Source organism: Chionomys nivalis, chromosome 14 (assembly GCF_950005125.1).
Source record: "Chionomys nivalis chromosome 14, mChiNiv1.1, whole genome shotgun sequence".
Lineage (NCBI taxonomy): Eukaryota > Metazoa > Chordata > Mammalia > Rodentia > Cricetidae > Chionomys > Chionomys nivalis.
This window is the reverse complement of record NC_080099.1, coordinates 68,922,133-68,945,721: the sequence shown is the minus strand read 5'-3', so window position 1 is coordinate 68,945,721 and position 23,589 is coordinate 68,922,133. Positions and strand designations below refer to the sequence as shown.

The following is a 23,589-nucleotide window of genomic DNA, read 5'->3' as shown; positions in this document are numbered from 1 at the left end:
GGGCCTGGATTCATTGGTTTATAGACAGTTCCCATCTTGGAGAGAGAAAGCGTCTCACTGCCTACTAGGACACGGTTCTCAGCCCCTGGGTTGTGGCCATTTATGTTTCCCTTCCTGGGACCACGTCAGCTTTCTTTGGCTTCGGAGAAAGTGTATATTTGAGTAGCGTTATGAAGCATCCCCAGAACTGAAGCTCTTCACACAGAGACAGCTTCCTTTCTCCTTCCCCCAGCCTACAGCCACTATCACTGCACTTGTGTGACTGTGTTGTTATTCATGTAATAGTGGTTAATACAGTGTCAGTTTGTTCCTGGATTGTTTTAGTTTGCATTGCTGTCAGGGGTCCTTCATGTTGTCGCTTGTGGCAGGATTTCTATCTTAAGACTGGGACCCAGCCAGGCGGTGGTGGCGCACGCCTTTAATCCCAGCACTCGGGAGGCAGAGGCAGGTGGATCTCTGGGAGTTCGAGGCCAGCCTGGTCTACAAGAGCTAGTTCCGGGACGGGCACCAAAGCTACAGAGAAACCCTGTCTCGAAAAACCAAAAAAAAAAAAAAAAAAAAAAGACTGGGATACAGTCACTGGACTGTGTTTTTTTGTCCACTCATCTCATGATGGGTATTTGACTACTTCTTTTTGCTTTTCTGAATCATGGGTGTGCATATACATTTCACAATTTGGTTTTGTTGTTTTAGATGCATATAGTCAGAGTGGGATTGCTGATTTTTTGGCCAACTGCTGGGCTTTCCTATCACCATGCTGTAACCCCTGCAGAAGTGCACAGGGCTCTAGTTTTCCACATCCTTGCCCACACTTGTTATTGTGGTTCTGAGGATCAGTGCATGCTAGGCAAGCTGACTGGGAACTCCTGACAATTGTCCTGTCTCAGTTGCTGTATTAGAGTTGTCACCGTGTCCTAGCAGCCTGTTTTTTGCTTTGCTAATGTCTGTTTTAATGGACATGAGACACTCTCACTGTGGATTTGACTTCTAATTCTCTGATGGTTAATAATGTGGAACACCCCTCCTCATAGCTGCTAGAGCTCACACCTAGGCCCTGGTCCTTGGAAAGGCTTCTGCCCCAGCCTGGAGTATGTTCTTATACACATCACCTGAGATTACACACGGCAATGCAGGTACTGGGGAGACACCATAGTTGCTTTTGCACATGTGAAATTACAGACAGGAGCAACAGTTTCCAGAGTCAGTGGTCCTGCAGGCCTTGGCTGAACAGGATTCTCCTCCAACAGAGATTCATTCCTCTGACGGGTTGACGTCTGAACACTAGCTGTCACCTGCTTTATATTCCCACGGCCTCTGACAAGGACTGTAAAGTTTAAATCCATGAATGGAGAAGGAGAAGTCTGGATATTCTGGACACAGGCTGACAGAGGGGCTCCCTGCAGTCATCTCTCTCTCTTGTCTTTTCTTTTGAGACAGGGTTTCACTGTATAGACCAGGCTGGCCTCAAACTCACAGAGATCTGATTGCCTCTGCCTCCCCAGTGATAGGATCAAAGGTGTGCACCACCACCATCCAGCCCCCTACAATCATCTTTAAAAATCTATCTGCGCTCAGTGGTCAAGAGCATGTGTTGCTCTTTCAGGAACATAGTGGGTCACAACCACCTGTAACTCTAGTGCCAGCATATTAAAATGCCTCTTCTGACTCTCATGGGCACCAAACACACACATAGTCCAAATAGATGCATGTAGGCGAGACGTTTGTTACACATAAAATTACTCTGAAAACAATCTGCTGTCTCTAGTGAGAAAGTGTTCATTGTAGGTCTTCGGGTCCTAACACAGGCTTGGTCTGATGAGGTGGGTCAGCACTTGCCACACAGGCCTGATGATCTGACTCCGATCTCTGGAGCCCTAGTGTAAGGAGCACACTGTCTCCCAAAGTTGTCTTCTGACCTTCATGTGCACAGTGTGACATACCCATGTCAACACACACACAATAGCAGAAAAGAATTAGAACTCTAGCAAAGCCACTTCTGGTTTTTAGTGTGTACTGTCATGCTGCAGTGCATATGTGTGGGGGTCGGAGGGCAAAATGTGACGGCGTAAATGAATGCAGACAGATTATAAAAATATATACAGCTTTAATAAGGAAATAGACTTACAGGACCACAGGTTCCTGCGGAGAACAGGAAAAGCAGAGAAAAAAGGGCTGCTGGGATCACGCCCGGCAGATTTATCCGTAAACATTAGCCCGAGGCGAACACGCCCCCAATGGGTGGGGCTATATCCCTACATCTTCCCCTTTTGTCTAAATAAAATAGAACTAAACCAAATACAACTATATACAATAATAACAAATAATAAATATAACTAACAATATTGAGAACAAAAGTTTTGATAAACATTTTATCTCAAGGAGTCTTAATAACATAAAGAGTAACTACAATTATATAATCTTTAACTCCGTCAAAGATCTGAGAAGGGAATAAATATTACTTAATAAATGAGAGATATCCAAAATGTGCAACAATTGACAAAGACAACTGACTACCTGGGCAATCACCCAAAGTCTCATTTGCAATGTTGAGTCAACCAACTTTGGCTAAGGCCTAACATAACTGACATACCATTCTTAGAACTATCCTACCCTGTCTTGACAGGATAAGACAATCCTGTTTCATCCACTTAGGGATATTTTGTATCTTTGTCAGAAGTTGAGGTATGGGCTTTTCTTAACCCAAAGGCCAGTTCTGCCAAGAAGACAAGCTCCCAGTGGAGTGTCTTTGGTGCTCAACGTTCTCTCGGGAGTAGAGTGGCGTTGCCAGGAGTAATTGTGTCTCGTTGGCACAGAAATTTTAGGTTAGATTAAAGGCCATTTTCTACAGCTCTTCGAAGAGGCTGAAGATCATACTATCGATACTAAATATAATGTCTATGTAACTAAAAGACCTGATTAACTTAAAAATAAATATGACAAACATATAATTCTCAATACCTATCTAACTTGAAGACTAAAAGAATAAACAACTGTGCAATATATGAAGACAATGATCTTGAACTGTAAACAATGTCATAGTATCAGAGGTAGAAATGTACATTGTAATATGGTAGATGTATCAATACAATATAGACAAAGTTATAAGCATACTCATACAAAAATAGAGGTAGTAACACTCACATTCAATATTCAATATATCAATATACAAGAAACAGTACCAATACAATTTTCTATAAACAGTAATTTTCCTGCCACCTTTTCGTGGGTTCTGGATCAGATTTAGGTCAGGCAGCAGGTGCCTTTACCTTCTGAGCTAGTTCTCTGACCCTTTACACTCTTATTTTGTGAGGCTTGACTGACAAGGTTCATGCTTTATGATATTGATTTTCGTCACAGGTCTTTGGCATGTTACTGGGTGAGTGTTGCTATCTTGAGTCTGCACAGTGTTTTGACTGTGTCAGAATATGGAACAAACATTTAGATGTGCCTAGACTCTAAAGTGCTGCACTTGCAAGCAGTCTTAGTAAGGTTTCAAAGGGGTCTGCCTGGGACCCAGTGCCAGGTGGGGTGCAGATGGAGCCTAGTGGCTCATGGGAAGGCGGTTGACTCAATGCCTAGGGTCCACACATTGCTTCACTCTGACTGCTTAATGAAAGCTCCTCCGTGCATGGAGGCCCAGCCATGGTTATAATTGCTGTCCCACCATTCCTAGCCTCTGTCAGCCCGAATTTCTCGTCTCTTATGTTGTCTGTCTCTCAGGGTGTAGTAAAGAGCCTTGGAAAACATTGTGTAACCCATTGACTGGACTTACTTGTTTTGGTGTTTGGTGGTATTGGGATTGAACTGGAGCCTCATGCTTGCTAGTCAAGCTCTACACCACTTGGGTCCATCCCGAGCCCTCAGTGGGCAATCTCTTAATGTTTTGTTTCTTGACCTTGGTCCCAGGTGTTGCCTGAGAAACGAAGTCTCAAACTCCTGAAGAGCCACAACCTCAATGTGAACTGGTACATGTACTGTCCCGAGAGCGCTGTGGTCCTGCTGTCCACCACCGTCCTTGAGAATGTTCTGCAGCCTTTTCATTTTAGGGTGAGAGCGAGCCCCGGGCCCCTCCCTAACCCAGCTCTAAAGCAGTGATGAGTCAAGCCCCTGAAAGGAACCCCATGCTCAATATGACTACCAGAGGCCCACTTCCCTGTCCGGCAGTTCAAGAATGGTTAGTTCTGTGAAGAAGAATTAGAAGATAGTGTGTGCCTTCATTGATTTAATGTAGAGCAACTAAAACATGGAAGGAGTGTGTAAACTTTCCTAAACTTTCCCCCAAACAGGCCGGCACCATGTCGAAGCTTCCCAAGTTTGAGATTGAATTACCAGCTGCACCGAAGTCAACCAAACTTAGCCTTTCAGAACGAGACATTGCAATGGCGACCATGTATGTCTGTCTCTCGAGGGTTCCTTTTGTAATTGCCACTAGTGACCCAAGTAACGAGGGCGTGTTAGGAGCTCACAGGAAAAGAATCCTTAAAACAAATAACAAGAGCCGAGCGGTGGTGGTGCACGCCTTTAATCCCAGCACTTGGGAAGCAGAGGCGGGCGGATCTCTGTGAGTTCGAGGCCAGCCTGGTCTACAAGAGTTAGTTCCAGGACAGAAAAACCTAAGATCTTTTGACACTTTTTAAAAAGATTTATTTTTATGTGTATGCTTTACCTGTATGTATGCGTATGCACCATATGTGTGCAGTGTGTACAGGGCATCAAGTTCCCTGGAAGTGGAGTTAGAGATGGTTGTTGGCTACCCTTGGGTGCTGGGAATTGAACCTGGGTCCTCTGGAGAAATAGCAAGTGCTCTTAACTGCTGAACCATCTTTCCAGTTGTATCATTTTCTTTTGATTGTATTAGTTTGTGATCTCAGCATGATTTTTTTTAACCTGTCTTGTCTGACACAATGAGAACATTGAAACAATTTCAATGAAACATTCAAACAATTAAATAGGTTTGCCTTAGAATTTAAAAAAATTGTTAATTGAAGCATAAGAAGGATTTTTAAGCTAATATATAAATGTTCACACACACATATACACACACACACATATATATATACACACACACACAGACACACATTTATAAATGTGTGTCTGTGTGTGTGTGGTTTTTTTCCCTTTTTTCTTTTTGGTTTTTCAAGACAGGGTTTCTCTGCATAGCCCTAGCTGTCCTGGAACTTACTTTGTAGAGCAGGATGACCTTGAACTCACAGAGAGTGCCACCACTGCCAGGCCATCAAAATACCTAATTTTTAAAACTCTAACAAACATGGAGTGGAATTATTTATGTAGGGAATTATATAATCGCTTGGAAATACAGGTATCTCAAATTTTACGTTTCATACTCTAAACCTTAAGCCAAAATGAAATCAGTACAAAGAAACATTTTCTGCCCTGCATCTCTGCTTCAGGGGTTGCCACGGGTTTGCTCCAGGGGCTGAGGATGTGACTTAGTAACTAACACTTGGCTGCTCAAGATTCTGAGATTATCCCCAGGTCCAAAAACAAATTCCAAATCACTTCTAGTTCGGCTCTGTGTTTCCCAACTTAGCTTTTTAAAAATTACCATTATTTTAGTAGAATATACTGCTTCTTTTCCTTCTGAGGGCAGAGAAGTGAGCGCAGTCCTGGCTGCAACGGCTGGGATCTGTTCTGTCCCTTTTGTGTCTTCTTTTATGTCACTGGGGCCAGCCCAGCACTGAATTCATTGCTGGGATAGAAGTGCACATTTTAAAGCTGCTCACAGGAGGGTCCGCGAGGTGACGTCTACTGTGGAGAGTGAGTGTCCTGTCTGTTATGGGGTGTGTCCTGCTACTGTGGAAGAGAACACAGAGCTGGGAGTGAAATAGCGTTCCTTGTCATGACTGCTGGCCTGCTTCTCTTCCCTGGCTGGACTCAGTGCTTGTTCATGGCTTTCTTTCAGAAGACCATAATCAAACTGTATGTGGAGGAATTTTATTACCCCTTTAAGACAGGGGCTTATACAGCCGAGGCTGTGCTGGAACTTGTTCTGTAGTCAAGGTGACCTTGAACTCCTGATCCTCCTGAGTGTCAAAATTAGGAGCTAAGCCACCATACCCAGTTTATGTCATGTTAGGGTTCAAACTCAGAGTTTTGTGCAGCTAGGCAAGCCTTATTCTGCCAACCCAGCTACATACCCAGCTCGGGGGAGGAGGGACTCTCAAATGGCCAGTTATGCCTCATGCACCTCTGTCTCTGCTTAGATACGGACAGCTCTACGTCCTCTTCCTGCGGCACCATTCGCGGACCTCCAATAGTACGGGAGCAGAGGTGGTGCTGTATCACCTCCCACGGTATGTCTGCTGCTGCACGTTCTCGCCCTTCTTTGATTTTAAAACGGAACTGAGGCTTGCTGACCTCTTGCCACAATCTCGGTGTTGTCTTTCAGAGAGGGCGCATGTAAGAAGATGCACATTCTGAAGTTAAATAGGACGGGAAAGTTTGCTCTAAATGTCGTGGACAACCTGGTAGTGGTCCACCACCAGGACACAGAGGTAGGACTTGTGCCCCAAGCTGTGCTGCTGTCTGTGCCGGCACTTGTTTTTGAGACAGGGTTTCCATGTGTAGCCCCGATTGTCCTGGAACTCTCTCTGTAGACCAGGCTGACCTCGAAGTCAGAGGTCCCCTTGTGCACCGCCACCGCCACCGCCACCACCACCACCGGCTTGTGCCAGGACTCTCAATAGGCTTTGTGAGAACTGGCAAACCCAGACACGGGTGGGAAGAGTGCTTAAGCGCAAAGGAGTTAAACAGCGATTCCCTAACAGTTTACCAAAAACCGTTTCCGTTTGGGGACACAACTCGCTTGGTCGGGCGCTTGCCCAGTGTGTTCCCTCCCCGGATAAAAACCAGCTGTCGTGGTGCACACCTGTTCCCCGGTACTTTAGCACAGTAGCGAGCTTGAGGGCAGCCTGGGCTGCAGGAGTCCCTGTCTCAAAAAGAACCAAAGAAGTTAGAAACGTTGAGAAAATTTTTGATTTGATCTTTGGAGCTCTTACTCGACTGAGCCAGCCGGGCTGGGACTCTGCTTCAGATCCCCAGTGTCACGAGTCTGTGGCCTTTGTCACGTGGTGAGTGTGGGTAACAGGATTTGACGATGTAGGCCCATCAGTCTGCGACAGGTCTTCTCCAAATGTCTAACTGAACACCTGGCAGCAGGAGTCACGCTGCTCTATCTGTCTCTGAAGCTATTTCCGGTCCAAGTAGAAACAACCTGCCTGTATCTCTCTACAATCTCACAGTGAAGCAGGCCGTGGGTGCAGGAGTATTGTGGAAGTGATGAGGGTGGAAAGAGACTTGTGAGGATCAGGTCCCTGGGGTGGGCACGAGCAGAGGCCTCAGGCTTCCACACTGGCGACATGCGATGCATTTCTCCCTGCCCTGTAGACATCAGTGATATTTGACATCAAGTTGCGGGGAGAGTTCGATGGCAGTGTGACTTTCCACCACCCTGTACTTCCAGCCCGGTCAATCCAACCTTACCAGATCCCTGTGGCAGGTAAGAGAATTCCGTGGGCTGGCAGTGCTATCTTTTCCCTCGGGCCATATTCTTGCTGGAGTCGTCAGGGGTCATGTTTGGAACAGGAGAAGGAAAATGGACTCCCAGAGGGTTAACTCAGGACCTTATTCTCACCAGGCAGATGCTCTACCACTGAGCTACGTCTCCAGCCAGTTTGTTCTATTTTATAAAAACCAAACACTCCTGCTGCTTCTCTAAGCTGTCATTGTTTCTCGAGAAGCAATTTATACATTAAATGATTTTTCCTTTGGAGAAAATACTTTTCCTTCCTTGGGTCTCATAGTGGAGAGTTGAGATTACCAGAAGCCAAAGCCTTTATTCTCTCCCTCTCTCTTCTTCTTCCTTTTTTTTTTTTTTTTTTTGAGGCGAGGTTTCTTTATGCAGTCCTCGCTATCCTGGAACTCACTCTTGTAGACCAGGCTGGCCTCAAACCCACAGAGATCCGCCTGCCTCTGCCTCCAAGTACTGGGATAAAAGGTGTGCACCACCACACCTGGCTGCTGTGTACCCTTTTAATGTTGGTAAGCCCTTAACATTTTTCTGTTTCCCCTGGCTTTGTAATCCGGGAATTAAATTCAGTTGATTGTGGCTGTTATTTTAATGGGGTCACATACCCCTTTGTTTCTAACATTCTGGGTTGTAGTTATTAAGATTTGCCTTTTATTTTGATTTATGTTCATCTGTGTGTATCTTCATATATGTATGAGCCTTTGTGTATCTGCATATATGTATGAGCCTGTGTGTATCTGCATATATGTATGAGCATGTGTGTACGTGTGCTGCCAGAAGTCAGAAGAGGGTATTGGATTTCCAGCAGCCATGAAAATGTCCCCAGGAAGTAGTGTGTAAAGATCCCTCACTGTGGTTGATTTTAAGGTTTATTTTTAAAAATATTTTATGGATTGAGTGTGTGTAGCACACCCATGTCTGGTGCCTGATGAGGACGCTGGACCCCCTGACACTGGAGTTACAGTTGCCTACCACCACGTGGGTGCTGGGAACCAAACCCAGGTCCACCCAGGTCCTTTGTCAGAGCAGCAAACGCTCTTCCCCACTCAGCCACCCGGCCAAACCTGACACAGTGACAGCTTACAGGTGTGATTCCGGCCAGTGCCCACAGGTGTGGTTCCTGAGTGTATTCTAGATCATTCCCCCTTCTGAGATGGGGAGGAAGTCAAGAGAGTAGCAGGTTAGGAGCTGAGAGAACCCACTCAGAATAGGGTTCCCTTAGTTCTAAAGGAGACTGCAGAGAGTTAGCTGATCGAATCCCCAGTCTCTGGTGTTTCCTTAGGAGGCACACATGTGAGCTGACCTGTGACAGTTGCTCAGCCTGTGATCTCCTTATGTGCTGAGTGTGACATCTGAGAGCCACACTCTAGGTGGTAGGTCATCAAACACTCAGCGTTTGGGCAGCTGGCCCATCGTGCTGGCTCAGTAAACCCAGACACCTGTGAGCGCCAGGTGTCTGATGGCCCTAACGCCCTCCTGTGTGCTCTCTGGCATCTGGCTCCCCTAGATAATAACATGACCAGAAAGGAAGAGATTGGGGGAAACCCTCGGCTCTGATCTAGTAGTAGAGGATCGATAAAGAGGCTAATTGCTTGATAAGCCTGCTAACTGAAGGGGGTCAGACTAGTCTGGGAGACAACTGACAGTAAGAGGCAAGAGAGCATGCCTTTCTTTTTGTGTTTCCTCCTGTATCGTGAGCCCAGCCTGTACAGACACTGGAACTGATTTTGAGAGAGGTGTTGATTTTGTCTTGCTGAACAGGTGACTTTTGTTTGACTGTTAATCACCTAGAGTCTCGAAGGCTGAAATACCCAGGCATGGCATGGGCACTGGAGTTTTCCTCTTCTGCCTGGCGTGCAAGTGCTTTCCTGAAACTTGTCTGCCTGTGTACAGCCCTCATCTGGGTGGGTGGTGTGTTCAGAGTGACCGTCTTACCGAGGCAGCTCACTAATGCCGTCTTTTGAGTCTATCTGGGTAATTGGCACAGAACTGGGAGTCTTCCTCATTTCCCCAGGGTGACTGGGATGGGTCCCTGTCGTGTGAGGACGGGAGGACTTCTTAGCTGAGTTTTCTTGCGCCTAGACCTGCCAGTGCAGTGCAGTCCACGTGACTAAACCACAGCCATCTTCCTTTGCACCATCAGTGAATCTGGGTATCCCAGGTCAATTTCGTAGAGTTTTAATGTACACTTGTAAATGGTGATGTGTCATCTCCAGTTAGAACAAACCTGGGGCTGGAGAACAAACTTGAGTGCGTACGACTCAGTGGTTAAGAACACTTGCTGCACTTGCAGAGGACCTGGGTGTGTTTCCCTGCACCCATGTGGTGGTGCAGAGCCTGGGCATTTCAGTCTTTGAGACCCCAGGTGATTAACAGTCAAACAAAAGTGGTAGAAAACTGTCTGTAACTCCAGCTTTGGGGATCCAGCGTCCTCTTCTGGCCTCATCAGGCACCAGACATGTATGAGCTACAAACATATACACTTAGGTAAAACACTCAACCCACAAAACATTTAAAAAATAAACTTTAAAATCAACCATGGTGAGGAAATCTTTGACACACTTCCTGTTTTGGGGGACATTTTCATGTTTGTAACGGACACTGTCCTTCTTCCCAGGTGTGTCATTAGTGAGACAGGACAGTCTCTTCCTCCTCCCCTCCTAACTACAGTTAGTAATGTCTGCTTGAGGCAGTACGAAGTATTTTTTCGAGTCTGTTGTAGTTCCTGCAGGATTTCCTGGCTGCTGGTCACACTTGTATTCTCAATTTGTAGGTCCTGCTGCTGTGACCAGCCAGTCTCCAGTCCCCTGTAAACTCTGTATCCTCACAAAGGTGGTGTCGCTGTGCACAAAGGGACTGTGTCCCCACCCACTGCACAGCCCTGGGAGCTGCTCCTGGGGACGCAGGCCTTTTGTGGCCTCCAGTGTGGGGGCTGGGCAAGTGCTAAGTGAAACAGGGCTTGCCTTCAATTTTCTTCGACTTGGAATTTCCTTTAACGTATAGATTCTTCATCATGGATCGTCTTTCAACCAGACATCATTATCAGTGCAAGCCAAGGTAGGTCTGCATAGCAAAGTGTGTGCTGACTTAGATTCGTCACCGCTATTGCCACTTCGGTGTGAATCTTCGAAATGACCCCTCCCTTCAGTCTTGAGAATGGGATAGCATCTCACCTTAGACTCTCATCTGTAAGTTCATTCTTTTTTCCATGAGCATGTGTGATTCTTACAAGTAAGGTGACAGAATGGCCAGTCCCCCTTACATTCCTGTGGCCATTTCAGAAAACTGCCTTGGTGAGTGTGTAGAAGGAGCTGCCAGCAGGCCTGCTTTTTGTCCTGTCCGGTTCCTGCACAGCTAGCTTGACACCCGAAATAACAACACACAAACTGTATTCATTTAAACACTGCCTGGCCCATTAGTTTCAGCCTCTTTTTTTTTTTTTTTTTTTTTTTTTTTTTTTGGTTTTTCGAGACAGGGTTTCTCTGTGGTTTTGGAGCCTGTCCTGGAACTAGCTCTTGTAGACCAGGCTGGTCTCGAACTCACAGAGATCCGCCTGCCTCTGCCTCCCGAGTGCTGGGATTAAAGGCGTGCACCACCACCGCCCGGCTAGTTTCAGCCTCTTCTTGGCTAACTCTCACATCTTGACTAACCCATTTCTAATAATCTGTGTAGCACCATGAAGTGGTGGCTTTACCGGAAAGGATTCTAGTGTAAGTCCATCTTGGGCTGGAGCTTCATCACGACTGCCCTGGAGAAGGAGCGGCATGGCGTCTGAGCTCACTTCCCTTCTTCCCAGCATTCTGTTCTGTCTACTCTACCTACCTAGTTTTCTGACCTATCAGGCCAAGCAGTTTTCTTTATTGATTAACCAATGAAACAACAGATTGACAAATGACCTTCCCACATCATGAGTGGTTTGCGTTCTCATCCCTAACTCCACCTCCCCATGGACTTCTGTTTGTCTTCACCCCTTATTTTGTCTTGCTGGTGAGCCCTCCTTCAGCCTCTTGTCTCTTCCTGTGGCTTTGCATTTGAGAACGCTGAATTGAGAATTTTCCAGCCTCATCCTCTGGGGGGAGTAACGAATTCACTTTTCTTCCATACATTGACAACAGTGCCAGATCTTGGAAGCTGAGAAATTGGTCCCGCTGATTATTTTTGATGTGACATACCTTTCTCCCAAGGAACTCTGAGAAACCAGCTCGCCTGTTAGTACATGCCTAGGCTAGTGAGTGGATAGCAACCTCACTATTGTTTGGGTCTTACCTCTGCATCCATGAGTCAGTACAGAGGAGGAACGAAGTACGCCATCTACAGCTGATGACCTGGGATGGGCACGTTGTAGGGAGTGGAGTGCTGTCCTTGTCTCCATGGAGATAACACTGGTGCGACTCTAAAATGCAGTTTGCTGAGAGCATGACTGTCAGTTCCTCCAACCCTCCAGCTTCCTGAGTGTCCTGAGTGTTGGTTAGGAAGACAGGGACACTAACTGTGTGTTTGAAGAGGTCTGGGGTGCTCTTTGTTGGCTCTGGCTTGCACTGAGTTGCTGAGCTTGCTGCCTCTCAACCCCTAGGTTACCTCTGGAACCTCCAGGTGAAACTTCAGCCCATAGTCAATCTCCTGCCAGATAAAGGGAGGTTGATGGACTTTCTTCTCCAGAGGAAGGAGTGCAAGATGGTCATCCTATCTGTCTGTTCACAGAGTAAGTGGACTGGTCCTTCCCACAAGGTCTGTGCTCTCACCACCATCCTCCCCCCTATCTGCCTCCTGAGTGCTGGGACTGAAGATGTGTACCATCACTGCCCAGCCTACCACCACCTTTAAAAAAATAGTTATACCTGTGTGTATATGTGTATGGGCACGTGCCATGGTACACAGTTAGATGTCAGAGAATCACTTAACGGGAGTCTGCTCTCTTAGCATTGGGGTCCGATTGAACTCAGGCAGTCAGGCCTGGTGGTGGGTGGGTGCTTATTGTCTGCTGAGCCATCTCGCCAGGAGCCCCTACCCCCATTTTTCATCTTTTGCACTTAGGGCTGTGTACTTGAACGATGGATTACTTAACTCTTCAGAAATACTGGGAAACGCACAAACGATTTGTAGGCAGGTGGCTTCAGGCGAGATCTGACTACACACCCAGTGCCCTCTAGTGACACCTGCCTTGCTTGCTTCTTCTCGTCCCTGAAAGGGACTCTGACTGTGAGGTGTCGGTCCTCTGAAACAACATTTCTTTGAAGGTCCTTGAAGACGGTTTGCATTGGTCACCTTTGCGAGTCCTTGTCGCCGTCGTACTGGGGTTCTGATTACACTGGGTCTGACGTGTGTGTTGTCCTTTCTAGTGCTGGCCGAGTCAGACAGAGCCACGCTGCCCGTGATAGCCACTGTTTTTGATAAACTCAACCATGAGTATAAAAAGTACTTGGATGCTGAGCAGAGCTACACCATGGTAAGTTAAACTGAAGGAGCCCCACCACACAATGTAGGTCATGTAATGTAATGTCAGAGGCTTGCTGTTGGCAGCACAGGGTGACAGTCACAGGCCCAGAGTCCCTGCATGCTCCTAGCTTGAGGCTTCGATCAGTACCTCACTCTTTCTGCTTTTTCAAGCCTGTTTGAGCTTACCTGTGTTTATGTTCTTGGTGTTCTTCTGTTTTGTAGAAAGAAAATCACCCTTGGCTTTGGCCAGAGCCTGTGCTTGGTAAATTAGAGATGTGGTTTTTGCTGTTGGCTACCTTCTTCCCTTCACTTTAGCGAGTATTTACAAATTCAGGGTTATCTAGAGGGAAGTGTGGGAGAGGTGTGAGGGGTGTCCAGTGTCTCCCCCATTTTGATGGGTTTGTTTCGTGACCAGATTTTAACGAGGACTGTGAGTAGAGGTTTGAAAATGCCCATTGGAGCCTGGATCACTGTTGGGGTCACACCTGAAGGCCATGACTGTCCCTCCCCCAGAGTCCATCAGTAGCCAGTAGTTCAGCAGGGAGGGTTAGGGCCTTGTGAGCCTCCCCCAGATCCGTGATTGACTGCTGATAGGTCCAGTGCAGTGCAATGCAGCTGTTGTGGGATGCTGGCAGTCGCTGTCTCAAGCTCTGTAGATAGCAGTTTGTAGCCCTTTCCCTGTCTTCTGCTTTTATATCCTGTTTCCTCTTTTGTGATGTTCTCTGAGCCTCAAAAAGGGATGAGTATTTGACAGTCAGCTGTCCTCAGTGTCTTGAGCAGCCACATCTCTGCATTCATTGGCAGGACCACAAGAAGGTTTATCCTAAGATTAGCAAAAAGGGATATCCTAGAATACTGCTGCCATCAGTATCAGGGGCGTTGTAAGTTCCTAGCACTGTGTGTTCCAGTTAGTGGACGCCACACGTTCAGTGAAAGGCTGGGGGTTTGTGTGGCTGTACAGCACTAGTACTTACGGTTTCTGAAGCAGGGACATTTGAGACAATAGGAGAGATTAGTTCAAGGATGTGATTACCTACAGAGGACACTGCTTTGCTTGAGGATAGTGGGTCTGATAGACGGCCTCAGTCATCTCTGTCCGTCCTCTGTCGCCCTGTCTGGTTGTGTCCCACTGGTGCTGTCCGGGGCTGCAGTCAGTGGGTTTGGGCCTCCACACTGTGATCATGAGGTGTGAAGAACAAGCCATCTGCACTGAAGTTGAGCATGCTCACTAGGGACACACAGGTGGAGCAGCTCTGCTCAGTCACCACTGAATCCCCATCACACTGGGCTGTGACTGTGACCTAGACCGTGCAGGAAATGTGGAGATGGGTGAGGCCCTGGATCTATTTCAAACACTACAAAAGGGAATCAAAAATTCCAGCATAGACCGAGTGCAAGAGCCATTCCTTTACTGTCTGGTAGAGCTTCGTAAACGATGGTGCAGTGGCCAAGAGGAACAAAGAAAGTCAAGTTGGTTCCAAGTTTCCAGAGGTTGGAAAATGTGTGACTGTGGCTTGGTTATTTAATCTGATCACGCACAAACCCTGGAGTGTTTGCCAGGACTACCTCTGCTTTGCAGAGTTGTGTCTGGTCTGTCCGGGGTTTTGCTCATGTTCGTTTGGGTAAGGATTCAGCCTCGGGTTGACTGTAATGGGACTGTTTCTGTGGACGGTGACTAAGGGCACAGCTTGTCTCACTTCAGGCAGTAGAAGCAGGGCAAAGCCGGAGCAACCCACCTCTCAAAAGGCCGGTGCGGACCCAGGCAGTGGTGGACCAGTCTGATGTGTACACACACGTGCTGTCGCCGTTCGTGGAAAACAAGGTGTGTTGGGCTCCGGGCTCCTGTGGGGCAGCCACAGGACTTACTGTGATTAAACCAGCAGCACTGCCCCGGGAGAGGGCCTGGGGCTGTCCAGCGTGGACGGTTCACAAGGGCTAATGCAACTCCAGCAGAGCAGAACACTGGACCACTTTACTGGGGATCAGTGGGCTGCCTGCAGCTTCTTTTACAACTGAGAAGACCCCTTCTTCCTCCGTAGGAAATGCCGCACAAGTTCGTGATAGCTGTGCTGATGGAATATATTCGTTCTCTGAACCAGTTCCAGATCCCAGTGCAGGTACCTTCAGAAGGGTATTTGCTATCCTACATTAGTGGAATCAGGTCAGAACACCGCCGGTCTAATAAGAGATGGCTTTTTCGTGTGCAGAATTCTGATTTTTAACATGGCAGTTGTTTTTGTGGGGATGGAAACGTTGGTGTTGGTGGAGAACACTGTTACAGCTAAACGATGGCCTGGGAGGGAGTTCAGACTGTTGCAGCCTCAGCCAACCATGGTGGGCGACTTGGTAATGTCTTTTACCTTTCTTGTGTTCCTAGCATTACTTACACGAACTTGTCATCAAGACCCTTGTCCAGCACAACCTCTTTTACATGCTCCACCAGTTCCTGCAGTACCACGTGCTCAGCGACTCCAAGCCTTTGGTCTGTACTGCTGGTTTTTCTCTTTGGTAGTCACTACAGCCTCCCAGGGGTGGCCTTTCCACTGAAGGTGGTTGGAACCCTGTCTTTCAGGCCTGCCTGCTGCTGTCCCTCGAAAGCTTTTATCCTCCCGCCCACCAGCTGTCACTGGACATGCTGAAGGTAACTGTTCTGCCACAGCTTTAGATGTCACCAGCATCCCTTCCTGTGGCTGCCCTGACCTCCATCTTCCTCACTTGCAGAGACTGTCAACAGCAAACGATGAGATAGTGGAAGTTCTTTTATCCAAACACCAGGTGCTGGCTGCGCTAAGGTTCATCCGAGGCATTGGTGGCCATGACAACATTTCTGCGCGCAAATTCTTAGATGCCGCAAAGCAGACTGATGATGTCATGCTCTTCTATACCATATTCCGCTTCTTCGAACAGCGAAACCAGCGTTTGCGAGGGAACCCTAACTTCACACCAGGTGGGAGAGGCCCGGGGTGACCACAGACAACAGGAGCAAACTTCTGGGTGGGAACTTAGGAAAGTTCCCAGCAGCCCACCTCACCCTTAGCCTGGGGTCTCTATTGAGTAGATTCAGAATGCTGATGATCTCAGCAGAGGATTGTTCAGGGCTGAGGCATTCAGGATGGAATTCAGGCATCTCAGATATAATGTATATATGATCTTGGAGTATCCCTTAAGACGAAAATAGTGATAAAGACGTGAGGGAGAACAAGCTTGAGTTACTATATGTATACGTGTGTGTGTGTGTGTGTGTGTGTGTGTGTGTATAGTGCAGATAGCGTGAGTGACAGGTCACAGCCGCCCAGTAGTTTAACGCAGGGCAGTTGGCTCTGTGTGTGTGTGTGTGTGTAGTGCAGATAGCGTGACAGGTCACAGCCGCCCAGTAGTTTAACACAGGGCAGTTGGCTCTCTCTGTGTGTGTAGTGCAGATAGCGTGAGTGACAGGTCACAGCTGTCCAGTAGTTTAACGCAGGGCAGTTGGCTCTGTGTGTGTGTGTGTAGTGCAGATAGCGTGAGTGACAGGTCACAGCCGCCCAGTAGTTTAACACAGGGCAGTTGGCTCTGTGTGTGTGTGTGTGTGTGTGTGTGTGTGTGTGTGTAGTGCAGATAGCGTGACAGGTCACAGCCGCCCAGTAGTTTAACACAGGGCAGTTGGCTGGGGTTGAAGGTAGGAGCTCTGCAAAAAGATTAGTGATCTCAAAATTTAGGAGGATGAGGTATTTTATTAAAGAAAAATAAGTTAAAACCCAGTATATCAGTATATAACCCAGGAGCTTTTTGTCTGCATTTCCTTCCACGCCACACATCGCTAGCTGGTGACTGAAGCTACATTCTCCCTACAGGAGAACACTGTGAAGAGCACGTCGCCTTTTTCAAGCAGGTTTTTGGAGAACAAGCTCTAATGAGGCCTACGACATTCTGAAGTCCCTTGACAGTTTTTAATATAAAAATGTACAAAGTTAATTTATTGCATTAATAAAGCTCTTTAAACTACAAAATATTGTAATAAAGTACCTACAACATTCTCAAATGTTGCTAAAAATAAGCTATACAATGTGTGTGGTGGCTAACTCCTGAAAAAAGGAGACAGCACATGGACTGGCTTATCAGAAGTGTGATTGGGTCACATCCACTGTCCTTCCTCTTGCCCAAGACAAGGTTTCTTTGCTGTAGGGCTGACGACTGTCACCTTCAGGTTCCATACTACGTGAGCTCCTGAGTTTAAAAGGTAGGTGGGCTGCACCTGCCACAGCTGTGATGCAGCCCATCGCCTGGGAACAACCAGCACCCAGCACGGCCTGGACAGTGTGGCTGTCCTGCAGTAGACTTGACCTATCCATAGACGAAGTCACCAAAGCCCGCTACAAGGCTAAAAATTGAGGAGCCGTTCTCGTTCTGTCCCTTTGTATCGATCTTGAGTGGTCTGTCTTTTAGCTTTAGTTACCGACGGTCCTATGTGAGACAAAAGAAAAGAAGTATAAACAATCTAGGTATAGAAGAAAGCCCTGGTTCTGTTGATTTTTCTGTTTTGTGTGCAGATGTTTTGCCTGTATGTATGTTCATGCACGACATGTATGCAGGGCCCCAGAGGAGGGTGTCAGTTTCTCTTAGACTGGAGTTAGAGACAGTTGTGAGCTGCCATGTGGGTGCTGCTCGGGACTAAACCTGGGTCCTCTGGAAGAGTGCCCAGTGCTCTTAACCACTGAACTATCTCTCCAGCCTTCAATTTTCTGTTTTAATGCTTCAGCTTCCTAACGACGCTGAAAGGCGAATCACTCCTGCTCTCTTCAAGCAGAGGCCATTTGGATGAGGGATCGCCAAGAGCAGCAACAGCATTTGACAGGCTCTGGACAGTCACCACCCTGGACTGCTGGGAGGGCGGGCTGTTTCCTCCATCTCACGGCAGCAGCCAGTCAAGAGTTGACTTCAGAGCAAACAGGGCAATTAATCTGGCTAACCATAAAGTCCTGGGAAGACTTCATTTCTTCCTTGGATAATTTTGTATGCAGTATGAATTACCAAGTGGCCATCAGTGCAAATTCAAATACAAAGGAATGTTCAAGATTAAAAATTTCTTTTTGAGTCAGGGTCTTTCAGCCTAGGCTGTCCTTAAACTAACTGTAGATAACCTTGAACTCCGGATCTCACCTTCCACCTCCCAAGTGCAGGGACTGTGGGGGTTGTGACACCAAGCCCAGTAAATACGATTTTCTTTTAGCACTCTTACCTACGTAGCTGAGTAAGACGGGAAGAAATATCAGCCCGTGAGTGGCTCCGAGTAAGACCATGGCTAAGTACATCCTGAAGTAAAATATCTCAAAAATCTGAGATTTGGCAAAGGCCAACACCACAATCCCTCCAAATTTTGTAAGTGTGATTCCACTGAATACCTGAAGAGGTAGAAATGACTTGTTAGCCTATATAAGCGAGCACACATTTTCACACAAGCCTGCCTTAGCTGTGGGCGGCTGCAGAGCTACTGAGACACTGCTGTGAGCCTGGAGGAAAGGACTGTTTGCGCATATCCAACGTGTGGAGGCTGGAGGCTGACTGAGTGCCTCGCTCAGTGGATCCTAATCTCACTGGAATTGGAGCTCAGACAGCTGGACTGGCTGGCCAGTGAACTCCAGGGAGCCATTCCTCTCTGTCCACCAGAGCTGGTGTTACAAACGGGTACCTCTGTGTCCACCTTATGTGAGTGCAGGGATTCAAACTCGGGTCCTCATGCTCGTGTGGCAAGCACCTCATTGGCTGAGCCGTCTAGTCACAGAGAAAGGGTAAAAGCAATGTGCTTCCAAGACAACTGTCTTCCGCTCCTCAACTATAATGGCCTTGGCTTTTTTGTTCAAATCAAGCAGTATTTGATCTTAAGACAGAAACTAAAAAATTAAAAGGTTACAGCGTGGGGGTGGGCAGGTAACATGCATGTGTGCTCAGGACAACACTGTAGTCATTTCTTATAACGTGTGCTCAGGACAACACTGTGTAGTCATTTCTTATAACGTGTGCTCAGGACAACACTGTGTAGTCATTTCTTTTTTTTTTTTTTTTAAATATTTATTTATTTATTTATTATGTATACAATATTCTATCTGTGTGTATGTCTGCAGACCAGAAGAGGGCAGCAGACCTCGTTACAGATGGTTGTGAGCCACCATGTGGTTGCTGGGAATTGAACTCATGACCTTTGGAAGAGCAGGCAATGCTCTTAACCACTGAGCCATCTCTCCAGCCCCCTGTAGTCATTTCTTATAACAAGCACAACAGACCTGCTGGCCTGGGAAATATTTTAAGTATCTTACATCATAAAGCAAATGCTTAAATTTCCATTTTACTGATATTCTCTATAGCAGCAGAGTGATGGGGAACAGGAATAAAGAGCTGCATCAAGGACCTCCAGGAATCAACTCGACAGCTCTTCAGGCTCTGGAGCTCAGGAGAGCCTCACTGTAGCCACACAGTGCTGACTTTCCTGTTTCAGCTATCCAACTGCCTCAAAGACCACACAAACAAGGACAATTCTGAGGAATCACAGTCTGCTCAAGGTGTGGCTAGCTATTTAGTCAACTGTGTGAAAATCTGTCATTGCTGGGAGCTGTCATTTAAGGAATGGATCCAAATTCTGTTTGTGTCTCTTCCGAGAGGCACCCCCATTGCAGGCCCCACCCTCCCCGGGGCCTAGTGCACTCACAGAACTACCCATGTGGGCCAGCGCCTCTTCCGCTCGGCTCACTCGGCTTCCTTTGGTACTCATGGTGAATGCTCTTGTTATATGGCTGCAGAACTCCACGGAAATGCCACAGCTCTGAAACAAAGCGTTTCTGTGAGAACAGATCTCTCAGCAGGAAGTCCTGAACCACAGCAGGACACTCAAGTGCTCTAGGCGCTGCCTGACTCCACTTTTCTGGAGCGACTTGGTTTTGTCTAGGGATTTCTGGGAACTTTTCATGGTTACCTGTCCTTCCCCACTAGGCCAGCACACCGTCATGCCTTCGTCTGGACCTGTTACCACTCTGAAGTTGTTCCTATTTGAATGTGTACCTTTCATTAATACTCTTTCAAGCTCACATCTTCAATACTTTCTTTTTGTTGTTTCTCCACATAGCCCTAGCCGTCCTGAAACCTGCTCTGTAGACCCGCCTGCCTCTGCCTCCCGAGTGCATACATCACTATGCCTGGCTACATCTTCAGTACTTTCTAACTACCTGGCAACTGTATGGGAAGTCCTACAGAATAACCTGGTAAGTAAAACTTGGGTATCTTAATGTCATTAGGCTATAGGTTGTTTTTTTGTTTGTTTTTGAGACAGGATCTCAATTTGTAGTCCAGGCTGGTCTGGAACTCACTGTCCTCTTGAATGCTGGGATAATAAGCATGTGCCATCATACCAGGTTACGGGGCCACATTTCACGTCAGCACCACAACCTACACTGCTCACTCTACAGCTGCAAACGAAAGGGGAGAAGACTGCAGCCGTGAACTCGCGAGCCTCCTGCCTCAGCCACCCAAGCTGGGACTGCCCAGCTCAGACACTGAGTGTGCTTCTGCTCCCAGATTGTTGTAATAGGAGCGGCAGAGCTGCATCCCCGGCACCCAGCTGCCCGCATGGCTAGCTTATGCCCCGAAATAATTACACGGAAACTGTATTCTTTTAATCATTGCCTGGCCCATTAGTTTCAGCCTCTTATTGGCTAGCTCTTACATATTGATCTAACCCATTTCTAATATTCTGTGTAGCACAACGAGTTGGCTTACCAGGGAAGATCTTAACCTGCGTCTGTCTGGAGTGGGAGAAATCATGGCGACTCCCTGACTCGGCTTTTTTCTCCCAGCATTCTGTCTGTTTACTCCACCCACCTAAGGGCTGGCCTATAAATGGGCCAAGGCAGTTTCTTTATTAAATGAAAGTAACTCCTCCATCACCAGATGGTTTCCATGCTCCCCGGGCCCTGTCTGACTCAAGCGCTCATCCTGACTCTCCCTGTTCACTAAGAGCAAAAGGCAGCCATGATATTTCATCCCCCTTCAGAACTTATGAGATCCAAGAACAGTTCGTGCAGGAGTCATAGGAGGTAGGGACAAAGCAAGAGTAAAGCTGGACTCACCATCACCAAGTTGACCAAGGAAACAGCGTTTAGACTGATACCCCACAGCCACATGACACCGAACATGTTGACCAGGATCATAGCTATGGTGACACACATGATGACTGCTGACCACAACTCACAGCCCAGAATCACCAAGGTCACCAGAAATATGGAGCCCAGAGACACGCTGAGGTTAAAGATGGTGTCATCGATAATGGTCAGGTACTGCTCGTAGAAGACGTAGAACACACTAGGAAGGACAGTATTTGGTTAGAGCTCCTCGCACCCTGGGGTCTTCCTCTTTACCCCACCACCCTGCAAAGCGGGAAGACTGCTGAAAGGTAACACCCCAGACAACCACTGAGATTGGTATGATGACCCCAGAGCCACCCAACTGTCTTTCATAGCCACTGGCATCCAAAGCAAGGTCCGAAGTGACCCAAATGTGTGTTTACATAGTTCTCACTTGTAAGACCAACTCCTGCTGCTTTACAAACACTTCCAAAGAATTCTACTGGCTGCTAGGAAAAGAAACACCACTCAGGGCTGCTCTGGGAACCAACCTGGGCTGTGACAGAGTTAGCTCAGCTCTGCCTGAGCATTAGGACACACTCTGAATGGCCAAAGAAGCTGCCGTTCTTCAACTGAGAGCACGCTTATGCTCTGAGAAAAACAATCATTTGCCTGTTTTGCCTTCCTTATTTCTCAAGGAAAAGGCGGCACCAGCAATAAGGAAATAAAAAACTAACCCAGCAAATGAAAAGTCTGTATCAAAGCACTGTCCCAGGTCTTGGGCAGGGACTCCTGCCAGCTGCTGCCTGAATGACTGGCATGTCCCTTGTGCAAGCCCTGCTCTCCTTCGCCATGTGTCTCTCTGGGCTGGGACAGTGCACCAAGTTCTGTGTCTGCAGTCCCCAGATCCACAAGGTTCTGGCCCTGCTCACCTCCAGTCCCCCTCACACTCCACTCCTGGCTAAGGGTAAAGCAGGTGTCACAAGGAGAGCGAGGAATCTGTGGCCCACCCACCTCACCACATATAGCCCTCCCTGTTTTACCTGTATGGGAACACGCGGTAGTTACTCCCCTTAGAATTCATGGTTTCTGTGATGTTTTTGGCTACAAGCTGGGCTTTTTTCATGGCGTCAATGTAGTCAGCAGAGGTCTTAAGTACAGTGTGGTAAGTCATGAAGTAAGTGGCCCCAACATAAGTGTCATCTCCGATGATGTTAACAGCAGAACCATAGGCAGCATGTCCCCTGAGGAAGAGCAGGGGTGTCAGCACGGCTAAGGTCCCCTGAGGAAGAGCAGGGGTGCCAGCACGGCTAAGGTCCCCTGAGGAAGAGCAGGGGTGCCAGCACCGCGATGGCTTAGAGTGGAATATGAGCACTCCAGGTGAGGAAGGCCCCTGACCTGGCTCTGAGGTCAGATGGATGAAGGAGGCCTCCTGCTAAGGGCCTACAGAAGGCTTTACCTTATCTTACTGTTGTGGTTTGTCTGGTGCACAGTGCTATTGTTTCGCTATCTGGTTCCATTCAAAATCAAACATGACGCAGAGCTGACCTGGTACTGCTGTGTAACAGGTAGAAAGGGCAAGAACCTGGACTTGAACCCGCCCTGGTAGAGTTCCTTTGCCTTAGCCCCAACCACCCCTCTGTGAGTGGGCACACAGGCACATGCCCAAAGGCTCACCAGCATACACACGGGCTGGGCCTTAGCACCAACCACCCCTCTGTGAATGAGCATACCAGCACATGCCCATGGGCTGGGAGTGTCAAATGGGTCAAGGCCAGTGGGGTGCTTGGCATGACACTGTACAGTGGATATTTGTGGTGATACTTTGTTTATGACTAACAAATAGAGCTTGCCTGAGGATCAGAGCACAGAACTAGCCACAGTAGTTAGCCATAGTGGCTAGGCAGTGGTGGCGCACGCCTTTAATCCCAGCACTCAGGAGACAGAGGCAGATGGATCTCTTGTTACTTCAAGACCACCCTGGGCTATATGGAATTGATTCAGTCTAAAAGAGAAACAGAGCTCACACAAAAGTGATCCCAATAGTTGGGATCCCACACCTTTAATCCCAGCACTAGGGAGGTGGAGACAGGAGTGACACACTGAGCAGAGAGAGGACTATAAGGCGGGAGGAGATAGGAGCTCAGAGCAGGCAGTCTGAGGACAGGATCGCCCTTCGGTCTGAGCACTGGAGAGGGAAGAACTATGGCCACTCTGTTTCTGTGATCCTTCAGCTTTCACCCCGATACCTGACTCTTGGTGTTTATGATTAAGAACAATTAGAATTCATGCTAAAGATACTCCCTTTAGCTAATACTTTCTAACTGAATTCCAAAGAATTCCCATGCTTTCATGAAGAAAATTCCAGAATATCCTCAATAATCACAAGCAAGGCAAATTCTAAGATCTATTCTTTTTTTTTTTTAGAGATAGTCTTTATCAGAACTAGCGGAAATCTCAAAACAGACATGACACACACACAAAGTAAGAAGACTCTCAAATGTGATTCTTACA

The 23,589-nt window shown here is 47.5% G+C and overlaps 2 protein-coding genes across 3 annotated transcripts in view; one reads left to right on the top strand and one right to left on the bottom strand.

Annotated features, from left to right (window-relative positions):
* Positions 1-16,981, top strand: part of Rmc1 (regulator of MON1-CCZ1) — a 28,393-nt gene extending 11,412 nt beyond the window's left edge. For both annotated transcript variants that reach the window (XM_057788532.1, XM_057788533.1), the window contains 15 exons: positions 3,907-4,047; positions 4,287-4,390; positions 6,225-6,314; positions 6,410-6,515; positions 7,408-7,519; positions 10,323-10,367; positions 10,553-10,606; positions 12,123-12,251; positions 12,889-12,995; positions 14,688-14,807; positions 15,025-15,102; positions 15,363-15,467; positions 15,558-15,626; positions 15,707-15,932; positions 16,819-16,981. In XM_057788532.1, the coding sequence (XP_057644515.1) occupies positions 3,907-4,047; positions 4,287-4,390; positions 6,225-6,314; positions 6,410-6,515; positions 7,408-7,519; positions 10,323-10,367; positions 10,553-10,606; positions 12,123-12,251; positions 12,889-12,995; positions 14,688-14,807; positions 15,025-15,102; positions 15,363-15,467; positions 15,558-15,626; positions 15,707-15,932; positions 16,819-16,898 (1,566 nt within the window). In that variant the 3' untranslated portion in view covers positions 16,899-16,981. The remainder of the gene's footprint in view (positions 1-3,906; positions 4,048-4,286; positions 4,391-6,224; positions 6,315-6,409; positions 6,516-7,407; positions 7,520-10,322; positions 10,368-10,552; positions 10,607-12,122; positions 12,252-12,888; positions 12,996-14,687; positions 14,808-15,024; positions 15,103-15,362; positions 15,468-15,557; positions 15,627-15,706; positions 15,933-16,818) is intronic.
* The window catches only part of Npc1 (NPC intracellular cholesterol transporter 1), a 48,145-nt gene continuing 41,221 nt past the window's right edge, over positions 16,666-23,589 (bottom strand). The window contains exons 21-25 of the mRNA XM_057788530.1: positions 22,119-22,319; positions 21,082-21,313; positions 19,668-19,781; positions 18,204-18,366; positions 16,666-17,428 (exon numbers count right to left, since the gene is read on the bottom strand). Of these exons, the coding sequence (XP_057644513.1) occupies positions 17,346-17,428; positions 18,204-18,366; positions 19,668-19,781; positions 21,082-21,313; positions 22,119-22,319 (793 nt within the window). The 3' untranslated portion in view covers positions 16,666-17,345. The remainder of the gene's footprint in view (positions 17,429-18,203; positions 18,367-19,667; positions 19,782-21,081; positions 21,314-22,118; positions 22,320-23,589) is intronic.